This window comes from Carassius gibelio, chromosome A22 (assembly GCF_023724105.1).
Source record: "Carassius gibelio isolate Cgi1373 ecotype wild population from Czech Republic chromosome A22, carGib1.2-hapl.c, whole genome shotgun sequence".
NCBI lineage: Eukaryota > Metazoa > Chordata > Actinopteri > Cypriniformes > Cyprinidae > Carassius > Carassius gibelio.
The window spans coordinates 360,047-374,125 of NC_068392.1; the positions used below are offsets into that span (position 1 = coordinate 360,047).

Here is a 14,079-nt window from a genome sequence, read left to right on the forward strand (position 1 = left end):
TATTATTTTTGCATGGAGCGGCAAAACATAATCTACCAATAAAGGTATCAACCAAATTAAGAGAGACCTGAGACAGAGAGTGAGTACCTCTCAGTAAAGCAATAACACCTGATGGTATAGAGTCCATAACTATGGAAAATTCTCTTGGAGAAACAGGAAATTGAAAGTAATCTAAAAACTCTTTATATGACAATAACAACCCTTGAGAGTTCATCAACTGACTGATCAACAGTATGTTTTTATCAAACCAACTCTGAAAAAATATGGACTTATTCTTGTATAAAACATTACAGTTATTCCAAATGAAAGATCTATGAGGTGAAAAGTTGTGCTTGAATATTAGTGACCAAGCCAAGAGAACTTGCATATGAAAATCAGATAATGCAGCTGGTAGTTTATCGATTTTATAGTTACACATTAGAAGAAATTCAAGGCCACCAAACTGAGAGAAAATATAATTGGAAATGAAGTTCCATATAGATCCTGGCTTCTTTCTAAATTGTTTAAGCCAATTAATCTTGAGGGTGTAACTTAAAGTACAGAAATCCAAAAAATTAAGACCCCCTTTATCATATGTGTTCATCACAACAGATTTCCTTATATAGTGTATTGATCGCTTCCATACAAAATTAAATAGGAGCTTGTCAACACGAGTACCTAATTTTGGGTCCATAGGAACAGACTGAGCAACATAAATAAGCCTTGAAAGACCTTCAGCTTTTGTGAGAAGTACCCTACCTTTTAAGGACAGGTCCCTTTGTAGCCATTGGTTAAATCTTTTCTCTGTTTTATCAATAAGAGGTTGGTAATTAAGATTACATCTTTCTTTTGGATCCTTAGTAATTAAAACACCTAGATAACAAATTCTTTCTTTTACTGGGATATTCTGGACAGATGATTCATTACAGTCTTTAATAGCAAAAAGTTCACATTTCTTAATATTTAAGTATAAACCTGAGGCTTTAGAGAATGAATCAATAATATTTATTGCAAGTGAAATCTGACTTTCATCTTTAAGAAAAAGGGTTGTGTCGTCAGCGAGCTGGCTGATAATGACCTGTCTTTCAGCAATAGTCACCCCTTTTAAACTGCTGGCTTTTATATGAGAACAAAGAATCTGAGCAGCAAGAAGAAAAAGGTAGGGGGAAATAGGACATCCCTGCCGAATGCCCCTCAGTAATTCAAAACGACGAGTTGTTCCATTTTTTAAAATAACTGAACTACTACCGTTCATATATAAAGTTTTAATGGCACTACAAAAAAATGTTCCAAAGCCAAACTTTTCAAGACACTGAAAAATAAAATGATGTTCCAGTGTGTCGAACGCTTTGTAGAAATCCAGAAATAGAAGAAAGCTATCATCACTAATCATATTAGAGTAATCTATAATATCAAGAACTAAACGTATATTATTTGAAATGTGTCTATTGTTAAGAAAACCAGATTGCGTCTCATCTATTATAGAATTTAAAACATTTTTAATTCTTTTAGACAGTATAATAGCCAGAATTTTATAATCGTTATTTAATAAACTTATTGGGCGCCAGTTTTCAATCAGAAGTAAGTCTTTTTTTGGTTTAGGTATGAGGTTTATTATTCCTTGAGATAGACTAGGAGGGAGTTCATGATTTTTGATACTCTCAGTAAAGACATTTAAAAGAAAAGGGGCAAGAATATCTGAGAATTGTTTATAAAATTCTGATGCAATGCCATCACAGCCAGGTGATTTGTTACATTTAAGAAGTTTGATAGCATCTATTACTTCATCTAAAACCAGATTTTTATCACAGCATTCTTTCTCCAGATCACTAATTGTATTAGTATTTTTAAGAGAGTTAAGAAGAGACGTAGCAGAATCAGAACAATAGTTAGATCTATAAAGATTGGCATAAAAATTATAGCAAAAAAGAGAGATAGCTTTTGGGTCATTAGTAACAGTACCATTAATATTAAGGTGGTGAATTGTATTACGTTTACCTCGCTGTCTTTCAAGGTTAAAGAAGTAGGAGGAGTTTTGTTCCCCCTGTTCTAACCATTTAATTCTAGACCTGACAAATGCACCTTCTGTTTTACGTTTGTATATCTCATCCAATTTATTCTGTAAATCACTTAGTTTAATTTTTTCCTCAGGTAAAAGTCTATCAGGCGAAACCATAGAAAGACAGGTAATATCAGAAACAACTTGTTCCTCCAAAATTCTGTTAAGCTTAGAAAGAAAACTCCCATAAGACCTTAAATATTTACCAACTTCATATTTTAGAAGTTCCCAATACCTACTGAAAGAACCTTCCTTTTGTGCCAGATCCCAGTGAAAGGAAATTAATTTTGTAAGTTCCGATTTAACTGCCTCATGCCTTAGATGAGAAATATTCATCTTCCAAAAAGAAGTACGGCATGGAGTTAGAAAAGAAGAAGATCTAATATTTATAGAAATTGCCTTGTGATCTGTTAAGGGAGTAATTATTATGTTTACTGACATATTCTCTATTAAAATGCTCCTAGAAACCAAAAAGAAATCTATGCGGGACTGCCTTGTGCCGTTTTTGTTACTCCAAGTGTAAGAGCACTTATTAGGATATAATTCCCTCCATGCATCAATCAGATTATATTTTTGCACAAAAGTCTTCAAAGTAACACTGGACGAACATGGCTGCTTTGGGGGCCATCTATCAACCAAGTCATTTATAGTAATATTAAAATCCCCACCAATCAATAAAAATGCCTGTGGGTGTTTACGAAACCAGAGTAAAATTCTTTCCTCTAAAGATTCAAAAAGTTTAGTGTTTTCAGTGTTAAGGTTATATCCATAAATGTTAACCAAAAAAAATACTGAATTATTCCAACTTAAAAGTAAACAAAGAAAGTGCCCAAAGTGATCTGAATCCTCCAGAACATTTCCAGAAAAAGTGTTCTTTAACGTAGCGACCCCTGCAGACCTCTCAGAGCCATGAGCAAACCATAAGTCATTATTCCATTGCGACCTCCAGAATTTCACATCATTACCTACAGAATGTGTTTCTTGAAAGAAAACAAAATCAGTTTTGAACTGTTTTGCGAATAAAAATAAAGCTTTCCTTTTAACATTTTCTCTTAATCCCCTAGTATTAAGTGAAACTACAGACAACGACATATAACAAAATAACACAAAAAATATGGAACAAATTAGAGTGTAAAGTGTAAACGAGAACGATGCACGTAGTTTGCCCGAGCCACATCACGTGAAACAGTAAAGTTCGAGCCCACACAAGTTCTTTGGATAGATCGTGTTGTAAACTCAAAAAGATGCAACCAGCAGCTTAAAACTGCAGTAACAGTTTGAACAGTCTGGAATCTAAATCACTAAATACGAAAGAAAAAACAAAATGAGGAAAAAACCCAGAAAACGAGCACCTGCTCTGGAAAATAAAAATAGCAACATGCAGAGAGATTCATAACTTGATTTCACCTTCTCCCTGAATAAATGCTCGAGCTCCGGCGAAGAAAGCCGTTTTCCCCGCATCCCGCGCCTGCTTCACGAACGGCCAGAGCTTGGCGCGCCTCTCTCGATCACCTTTAGAGAAGTCCTCCTTGAAGAGAAATCCATTAGATTTGAGATATGTAGAGGTCTTAGCTCGCTTCCACACTTCATTTCTCAGCATACGTGAAGTGAACTGAAGGATGATAGGCCGTGGACGGGAATCGGTTGTGCTTTTTTGACCCAGCCGATGTGCGATATCAATTACTTCGGACAGCCGCGATGACTCTTCTGGCAAGATGGATTGACATATCTTTATGGTCTGCAAACGCACGTTTTCATCCTTATTCTCCGGGACACCGTACAATCTCAAGTTCCACCGTCTCGAATATGATTCAAACTCATCCATCCTCCGTTCAAGTATTTTGACGGGCTGTTCCAGTTCTAACACACGGCTCTCCACTTTACATATCTTGACTTCGATCTCTTTGATATCGGCAAAAGCAATGTCAATCTTTTTGTTCAGCTCATCAATTCTCTCTGTGTTGCCGCTCACCAATTTTTCGATGCTATCAGATCTTTCGTTGATAAGTCGAGACAACGTGCCAATGATGTCAGAATCAGAATCCTTAACGGATTTAGTAGTTTTCTTTTTCGCCGCAGGTTCACTCGGGGTTACCGGTAATGCTGGGAATTCCTTCTCACCCAATATCATCATTTCCAAATCTCTTCCTTCAGTACAACACTGACTGTAATCGTGATCACTGTTAAGTAGCACTTTATCAGCAGACATCTCGTTCAACACAGCATTCAGATTTCGATTTCTTTTCCTTTCAGCCATTCCCAAGTGATATAAAGATCACTATAAAAGATGGAATAGAATTTTAAACTAATTGGGCTTACTTATTTAACTTTCGTGATGAAGAGCTCGGTAAACGCGTCATTTCACGCGGCCATCTTGGCAGCCCCTCTTGCGATACCATTTTTATCTTTGCGCTTCACTTTTCTGCACGTCACTGTTCTGACCTGGGGGCGGAGTCAATGGACGGGGGCGTGTACAACATGCCTCCATGGAAGTGACGTCATCGGCCCTAGACGCAGCTCACTGATCCAGGTCCTGTCATGATGAGCAGAGACTTTCGAGTGGATCATTTATTTTTATTCAATAGCATTAAAACATTCATGTTTGTTTTATTTACTTTATTAACAAATGTATGTGTATTAGCAGCATTTGCTCAAGTTAAAGAAGTTAACATGAACATCTGCTGTTTATTTCTCTCCATGTGCACACTTTTATAGCATTATGTGTATTGGGATCGCAAATCATTTGAGTCAGCTCGGGAGTTCAGCGGGATCGCGAATCATTTGAGTCATCTGACTCCAGTTTGGGAGTTGGAGCGGGATCGCGAATCATTTGAGTCAGTTCGGGGGTTCGTAGCGGGATCGCGAATCATTTGAGTCATCTGACTCCAGTTTGGGAGTTGGAGTGGGATCGCAAATCATTTGAATCAGTTCGGGAGTTCGTAGCGGGATCGCGAATCATTTGAGTCAGTTCGGGAGTTCGTAGCGGGATCGCGAATCATTTGAGTCAGTTCGGGAGTTCGTAGCGGGATCGCGAATCATTTGAGTCAGTTCGCGAGTTCGTAGCGGGATCGCGAATCATTTGAGTCATCTGACTCCAGTTTGGGAGTTGGAGTGGGATCGCAAATCATTTGAATCAGTTCGGGAGTTCGTAGCGGGATCGCGAATCATTAGAGTCAGTTCGCGAGTTCGTAGCGGGATCGCGAATCATTTGAGTCAGTTCGGGAGTTCGTAGCGGGATCGCGAATCATTTGAGTCAGTTCGGGAGTTCGTAGCGGGATCGCGAATCATTAGAGTCAGTTCGCGAGTTCGTAGCGGGATCGCGAATCATTTGAGTCAGTTTGGGAGTTCGCGAATCATAGTTGTATATGGATAGGCATTTTTAACTAATTTAGTAGCTAGTAATTACGTTTTACATGCTTGTTTAGATGTGAAATGTGAAAAAATTTTTTATTTAATGATGTGCCTTTTAACAGTATCAAGTATATTCAAAAACTAAACAAATCAGTCTGTGTTTGTGTGTGTGTGTCCTAAAGACCGTTAACTGTTAGATGTTCAAAATGTAACGTTAAATCAGACACAATTAAAACCGAAAAAGAAATATAATACTATGAATAAAAGTTACAGATACCTGAAGCTGTATCTCGGCATTCAAGTGTTTTGGCTGGGGGGGTTGCTTCCTTTTTTTTTTGAAGAAGAAGAAGAAGAATTTTGAAATATCCATTTTAATTTTCAAATAAATTGATCTAGTAAAATACTGCACGCCAACAAACCGCCTGCCTCCAAAAGATCTCATTTCATTGGCTGATCGTACAGACGCTCATCGATGGTTGGTCAGTTTACCTGTCAGTCACAAGCACTAGACTCAGACCTATACTTGGGTAAATTTACAGACACTGTGGACGTGAGAGTCGAGAGATATTTATTTATTTATTTAAATTCTAATATAAATTACTTTATTGGGCATGAAAACGTATTGATGGCATGGTGGTAATAAAAACATTCGGGGCTTTACTGAAAACATTTGGGGCTCCACCCCTAACATCGCCCCTGGTTATCACGTTGTTAGTAAGATATTCTTGAAGCCCCGCCCGATGTGCGTCGGTGAAATAGTTCCGGGTGTGTTTGTGTGTGAAAGGTCGCAGGACGCGTCTGTCAGAGTGTTTCGGACCCGAGTGGATCAGTGTGTGATTATTGGTGTGTGTTTATCAGCCTGAAGCATGTCGCAGCAGCAGCGCATCAGTCCGCTGAAGAACTTCTTCGCTGGAGGCTTCGGAGGGGTTTGTTTAGTGTTCGCCGGACACCCGCTGGACACCATCAAAGTAAACACTCGGACATCTAGAGTCCATCTGATGTTTCTCATAAACAATTCTTATCTTATCAAAGTCAAAATTATTCAGTCCAGAAGTGTGAGGGATGGGAAAGACTGAATATGTTTGACTCCACTATAACTCATAAGTGTTTTTGACATCTAGTGAGTCTGAATGAACTGGTTATGTCACTTAACAAAAGAATGCAAAAAATAAGTAAATGAGTTTTGAGTGTCTTAAAGCATCTGGACAACTTAATTCCTGTGTTAATAACTTATGTGTGTCTTCTGGGTCAGAACAGACCGTTGATATGTATATATATAAATAGTTGTGTGTGTTTTATCTAGTTTTTTTTAAACAAACCCTGGACTTGTGACCTTTGACCTAGATCTGTGTGTGTGTTGCCATGTGACATCTGCGCAGGTGCGTCTGCAGACACAGCCCAAACCTCGTCCAGGAGAGACTGCACTGTACCGCGGGACCCTCGACTGCTTCAAGAAGACACTGGCCAAAGAGGTGTGTGTGTGTGTGTGTGTGTGTGTGTCAAGTCAAGTCACCTTTATTTATATAGTGCTTTAAACAAAATACATTTCGTCAAAGCACTGAACAACATTCATTAGGAAAACAGTGTCTCAATAATGCAAAATGATAGTTAAAGGCAGTTCATCATTGAATTCAGTGATGTCATCTCTGTTCAGTTTAAATAGTGTCTGTGCATTTATTTGCAATCAAGTCAATGATATCGCTGTAGATGAAGTGACCCCAACTAAGCAAGCCAGAGGCGACAGCGGCAAGGAACCGAAACTCCATCGGTGACAGAATGGAGAAAAAAACCTTGAGAGAAACCAGGCTCAGTTGGGGGTCAGTTCTCCTCTGACCAGACGAAACCAGTAGTTCAATTCCAGACTGCAGCAAAGTCAGATTCTGCAGAAGAATCATCTGTTTCCTGTGGTCTTGTCCTGGTGCTCCTCTGAGACAAGGTCTTTACAGGGGATCTGTATCTGGGCTCTAGTTGTCCTGGTCTCCGCTGTCTTTCAGGGATGTAGAGGTCCTTTCTAGGTGCTGATCCACCATCTGGTCTGGATACGTACTGGATCCGGGTGACTGCAGTGACCCTCTGATCTGGATACAGACTGGATCTGGTGGCTACAGTGACCTCGGAACAAGAGAGAAACAGACAAATATTAGCGTAGATGCCATTCTTCTAATGATGTAGCAAGTACATCGGGTGTTATGTGAAGTGTTCCGGTTCCGGTTTACCTAATTAATGCAGCCTAAAAATCCTTTAACGGATTTGGATATTAAAAGCATATTAGTATGTTATGTGTATGCCAGGTTAAAGAGATGGGTCTTTAATCTAGATTTAAACTGCAAGAGTGTGTCTGCCTCCCGAACAATGTTAGGTAGGTTATTCCAGAGTTTAGGAGCCAAATAGGAAAAGGATCTGCCGCCCGCAGTTGATTTTGATATTCTAGGTATTATCAAATTGCCTGAGTTTTGAGAACGTAGCGGACGTAGAGGAGTATAATGTAAAAGGAGCTCATTCAAATACTGAGGTGCTAAACCATTCTGGGCTTTATAAGTAATAAGCAATATTTTAAAATCTATACGATGTTTGATAGGGAGCCAGTGCAGTGTGGACAGGACCGAGCTAATATGGTCATACTTCTTGGTTCTAGTAAGAACTCTTGCTGCTGCATTTTGGACTAGCTGTAGTTTGTTTACCAAGCGTGCAGAACAACCACCCAATAAAGCATTACAATAAACTAACCTTGAAGTCATAAATGCATGGATTAACATTTCTGCATTTGACATTGAGAGCATAGGCCGTAATTTAGATATATTTTTGAGATGGAAAAATGCAGTTTTACAAATGCTAGAAACGTGGCTTTCTAAGGAAAGATTACGATCAAGTAGCACACCTAGGTTCCTAACTGATGACGAAGAATTGACAGAGCAACCATCAAGTCTTAGACAGTGTTCTAGGTTATTACAAGCAGAGTTTTTAGGTCCTATAATTAACACCTCTGTTTTTTCTGAATTTAGCAGTAAGAAATTACTCGTCATCCAATTTTTTATATCGACTATGCATTCCATTAGTTTTTCAAATTGGTGTGTTTCACCGGGCCGTGAGGAAATATAGAGCTGCGTATCATCAGCATAACAGTGAAAGCTAATACCATGTTTCCTGATGATATCTCCCAAGGGTAACATATAAAGCGTGAAGAGTAGCGGCCCTAGTACTGAGCCTTGAGGTACTCCATACTGCACTTGTGATCGATATGATACATCTTCATTCACTGCTACGAACTGATGGCGGTCATATAAGTACGATTTAAACCATGCTAATGCACTTCCACTGATGCCAACAAAGTGTTCAAGTCTATGCAAAAGAATGTTGTGGTCAATTGTGTCAAATGCAGCACTAAGATCCAATAAAACTAATAGAGAGATACACCCACGATCAGATGATAAGAGCAGATCATTTGTAACTCTAAGGAGAGCAGTTTCAGTACTATGATACAGTCTAAATCCTGACTGGAAATCCTCACATATACCATTTTTCTCTAAGAAGGAATATAATTGTGAGGATACCACCTTTTCTAGTATCTTGGACAGAAAAGGGAGATTCGAGATTGGTCTATAATTAACAAGTTCTTTGGGGTCAAGTTGTGTTTTTTTATGAGAGGCTTAATAACAGCCAGTTTGAAGGTTTTGGGGACATATCCTAATGACAATGAGGAATTAATAATAGTCAGAAGAGGACCTATGACTTCTGGAAGCACCTCTTTTAGGAGCTTAGATGGTATAGGGTCTAACATACATGTTGTTGGTTTAGATGATTTAACAAGTTTATACAATTCTTCCTCTCCTATAGTAGAGAATGAGTGGAACTGTTCCTCAGGGGATCTATAGTGCACTGTCTGATGTGATACTGTAGCTGACGGCTGAATGGTTGCAATTTTATCTCTAATAGTATCAATTTTAGAAGTAAAGTAGTTCATAAAGTCATTACTGTTGTGGTGTTGGGAAATGTCAACACTTGTTGAGGCTTTATTTTTCGTTAATTTAGCCACTATATTGAATAAATACCTGGGGTTATGTTTGTTTTCTTCTAAAAGAGAAGAAAAGTAATCAGATCTAGCAGTTTTTAATGCTTTTCTGTAGGATATGCTTCTTTCCCACCAAGCAATACGAAATACCTCTAGTTTTGTTTTCCTCCAGCTGCGCTCCATTTTTCGGGCTGCTCTCTTTAGGGTGCGAGTATGCTCATTATACCATGGTGTCAAACTGTTTTCCTTAACCTTCCTTAAGCGTAAAGGAGCAACTGTATTTAAAGTGCTAGAAAAGAGAGAGTCCATAGTTTCTGTTACATCATCAAGTTGTTCTGAGGTTGAGTGTGTGTCGGTGTTCTGGGGCTGTAACTGACCTGTGTGTGTGTGTGTGTGTGTGTGTCAGGGTGTTCTGGGGCTGTATAAGGGCATGGCGGCACCCATCATCGGAGTCACTCCCATGTTTGCTGTCTGCTTCTTCGGCTTCGGACTCGGGAAGAAACTGCAGCAAAAAACACCGGACGACGTCCTGACGTGAGCCGCAGGAGACATTCAGATGTGTGTTAGTGTCTCACACGAGTGTGTTTCCTCACACTGTGTGTGTGTGTGTGTGTCAGGTATCCGCAGCTGTTCGCAGCTGGGATGCTGTCCGGAGTCTTCACTACAGCCATCATGGCTCCAGGAGAGAGAATCAAATGTCTGCTGCAGGTGAGACGTTCGTGTGTGTGCGTGTGTGTGTGTGACACGTGCGTGTGTGTGTGTGTGAGACGTGTGAGCGTGTGTGTGTGTGTGTGTGTGACACGTGTGTGTGTGACACGTGTGTGTGTGTGACGTGTGACACGTGTGTGTGTGTGTGTGACGTGTGAGCGTGTGTGTGTGTGTGACACGTGTGTGTGTGTGTGTGTGTGACACGTGTGAGTGTGTGTGTGTGTGTGTGTGACGTGTGTGTGTGTGTGACGTGTGAGCGTGTGTGTGACGTGTGAGCGTGTGTGTGTGTGTGACGTGTGAGCGTGTGTGTGTGTGTGACACGTGTGACGTGTGAGCGTGTGTGTGTGTGTGACACTGTGTGTGTGTGACACGTGTGTGTGTGTGTGTGTGTGTGTGTGTGACACTGTGTGTGTGTGACACGTGTGAGCGTGTGTGTGTGTGACGTGTGAGCGTGTGTGTGTGTGTGACACGTGTGTGTGTGTGTGTGACGTGTGAGCGTGTGTGTGTGTGTGACACGTGTGTGTGTGTGTGTGTGTGACACGTGTGAGTGTGTGTGTGTGTGTGTGTGACGTGTGTGTGTGTGTGTGTGTGACGTGTGAGCGTGTGTGTGACGTGTGAGCGTGTGTGTGTGTGTGACGTGTGAGCGTGTGTGTGTGTGTGACACGTGTGACGTGTGAGCGTGTGTGTGTGTGTGACACTGTGTGTGTGTGACACGTGTGTGTGTGTGTGTATGTGTGTGACACTGTGTGTGTGTGACACGTGTGAGCGTGTGTGTGTGTGACGTGTGAGCGTGTGTGTGTGTGACACGTGTGTGTGTGTGTGTGACGTGTGAGCGTGTGTGTGTGTGTGACACTGTGTGTGTGTGACACGTGTGTGTGTGTTCAGATCCAGGCGGCGTCGGGGCAGGTGAAGTACGCGGGGCCGGTGGACTGTGTGAAGCAGCTGTACCGAGAGAACGGCATCCGTGGCATCTATAAAGGCACAGCTCTGACGCTCATGAGAGGTACACACACACACACACACACACACACACACAGCGTGAGCACAGCTCTGTGTGTCTCCTGCTCCTTCCTGAAGAGAGAGTTACACACTGAACCAGTCACTGACTGATCACATTACACACATTACATTTCTGTACACATCCTCTGAAATGATATACTAAAATATGCAAATCATGTATTATCTAATGAAGTATGAACAGAACTGAAATCTGAACTTTGCATGAATTCAGGATCACACTTGATTTTCCAGAAGTCACCAGACAGATTTTAAGAGTGAAATGTTGTAGAAATCAGTGTGAATGAAATATGAAGATTGAAAACCACAGACGCTAAACAGACCTCAAAATGATTCTGTCTGGTTTTATTTGTGATGTTATTGATCCGGTCACATGAGAGCGTGTATGTGAATGGGTTGTGATGTCAGATGATTGACAGCTGTCACTCTCGGTCTCAGACGTGCCGGCCAGTGGGATGTACTTCATGACGTACGAGTGGCTGAAGTACACACTCACACCCGAGGGCAAGAGGTCAGTCAGGTCACATGACCGCTCTGGTTAATTATTACAGACACAGACATGCCCTGCATTGATCACTTGTGTGTGTGTGTGTGTGTGTGTGTGTGTGTCTCTCTGTGTATGTGTGTTTGTCTCTCTCTCTCTCTCTCTCTCTCTCTGTGTGTGTGTGTGTGTCTCTCTGTGTATGTGTGTTTGTCTCTCTCTCTCTCTCTCTCTCTCTCTCTCTCTCTCTCTCTCTCTCTCTCTCTCTCTCTCTCTCTGTGTGTGTGTGTGTGTCTCTCTGTGTATGTGTGTTTGTCTCTCTCTCTCTCTCTCTCTCTCTCTCTCTCTCTCTCTGTGTGTGTGTGTGTGTGTGTGTGTGTGTGTCTCTCTGTGTATGTGTGTTTGTCTCTCTCTCTCTCTCTCTCTCTGTGTATGTGTGTGTGTCTCTCTGTGTATGTGTGTGTGTCTCTCTCCGTGTGTGTGTGTGTGTGTTCAGCCCGTCGGAGCTCAGTGTTCCCAGCATCCTGTTCGCCGGGGGGATGGCGGGGATCTTTAACTGGGCCGTAGCGATTCCTCCAGACGTGCTGAAGTCTCGTTTCCAGACAGGTGTGTGAGACACAGTGTTGTTCTGCAGATCCAGGCGTCTGCAGCGAGTCTGAAGGGTGTGTATGTGTGTGTGTGTGTGTGTGTGTGTGTTCCATCCGCAGCTCCAGAGGGCAAATATCCCAACGGCTTCCGGGACGTCCTGCGAGAGCTGATCCGAGAGGAGGGCATCGGCTCGCTCTATAAAGGCTTCAACGCTGTGATGCTGCGAGCGTTTCCAGCTAACGCGGTACGACTGCTGCGGAGCACACACAGGGGTCAGGCGAGGGTCACACGAGGGTCACGCTAGGGTCAGACGAGGGTCAGATGAGGGTCAGACGGGTCAGAGGATGGTCACACGGGTCAGACGAGGGTCAGACGAGGTTCAGATGAGGGTCAGACGGGTCAGAGGAGGGTCACACGGGGGTCACACCTCAAGAACTTTAGGCCATTAAGTGCCCAGCTCCAGACTGAACTGTATCTTCACCATTTTATTTTATTATATTTCTTATTCTTTTTAAACTAGATATGCTTTCAGGGTTTTTATTTCTCTCATTGATTTCGGTGATACTATAATACTTTTATTTGAACTGCCATGACTGAGCTTAAAATACTAAAACATAACATATAAACACACAATCTAACATTAAATATCAGTGTGAATTATCATGAATGTCAAAATACAAAAATATCTTCATGGTCTCAGAAAGAAACTTTATTTTCTTTATGCAGTTTTTATTGTTTTGTTTTGGTTTAATTAAATATTTTCTTTCTGTAGGTTTTTGGGGCGAAATACACAAAGCCCATTTCCACCACATAAGAAACTAAAGTAATGCTTTGGTAAATCATAATTATTGGATAAAAGTTTAACTTATTACATAAAAACGTTGCAACTTTTTTTATCTCATAATTTTACTTAGTGTGTCATAATTTCAATGTTATTCTCATAATTTTCATTAGTCACGGTTATGCTATTTTAATGTGATGATTTTGACTTCTCTCAAATTGATTTAGTAATTTTGAACTTTTATCTCATAATTGGCTGTTTGTCATAATTTTTAAATCTCATGATTTTGACCTATCTTATAATTATGAGTATGTCCTAGTTTTTGTTATAATAAAGACATTTTATGATTTACCAAAGGAAGAAATGGAGAAATGGACTTTCATAGGAAATGCTTCCTGAAAAAACTCAAAGTCAGAGAGGCGCATCAGCAGCTCATCAATACTGACTCTCTCCCCCCCACCCCCCTCTCTCTCTCATGCCCCCCCACCCTCTCTTTCTCTCTGTATCTCTCTCTCTCTCTCTCTATCTATCTATATCTCCCCCCCTCTCTCTCTCACCCCCCCCCTCTCTATCTCTCTCCCCCCCTCTCTCTTTCTCTCTCTCTCTCTCTCTCTCTCTCTCTCTCTCTATCTATATCTCCCCCCCCTCTCTCTATCTCTCTGTCTCTCCCCCCCCCCCTCTCTAGGCCTGCTTCCTGGGGTTTGAAGTGGCTATGAAGTTTCTGAACTGGATTGCTCCTAACCTCTGAACCGGATGTGAGACGCCGTTCGGATCGATACGGGACGGGACTGTACCATGTTAATGAACGTCTCGCTGCTTTATGGTTAATTTGAGAGGATTTTAATCTGTAATATTCAGTGCCTTATAACAGACTGTGAACCAATTTCTGGCTTCAGGGAAACTGAATGTTTATAATGTAGAATCAGATCCGTTAGCAAACCTCCGTCTGTACGCTAGCATTCATCCGTTTACTGCCTCAGCCCTCATGACAGGAATCCAGTACACAGTCAAGGCCTGTTCTCTTTTAATTCTTTTGTTCGTTATGTTTAATTCAGTTATCACCCACATAATGTACATAAATAAATGTATATTGATCATTTTCATAT

The 14,079-nt window shown here is 41.2% G+C and overlaps 2 protein-coding genes across 3 annotated transcripts in view; one reads left to right on the forward strand and one right to left on the reverse strand.

The window, feature by feature from the left end:
• The window catches only part of LOC127942576 (uncharacterized), a 104,999-nt gene that overhangs the window by 82,264 nt on the left and 8,656 nt on the right, over positions 1 to 14,079 (reverse strand). The window lies entirely within an intron of this gene.
• slc25a20 (solute carrier family 25 member 20) lies at positions 6,123 to 14,076 on the forward strand. Its single transcript, XM_052538381.1, has 9 exons — positions 6,123 to 6,357; positions 6,769 to 6,861; positions 9,805 to 9,932; positions 10,016 to 10,106; positions 10,992 to 11,109; positions 11,562 to 11,634; positions 12,101 to 12,210; positions 12,312 to 12,436; positions 13,659 to 14,076. The coding sequence occupies exons 1-9, from the start codon at positions 6,256 to 6,258 to the stop codon at positions 13,719 to 13,721; spliced, it is 903 nt and encodes a 300-aa protein (XP_052394341.1). The 5' UTR covers positions 6,123 to 6,255; the 3' UTR covers positions 13,722 to 14,076.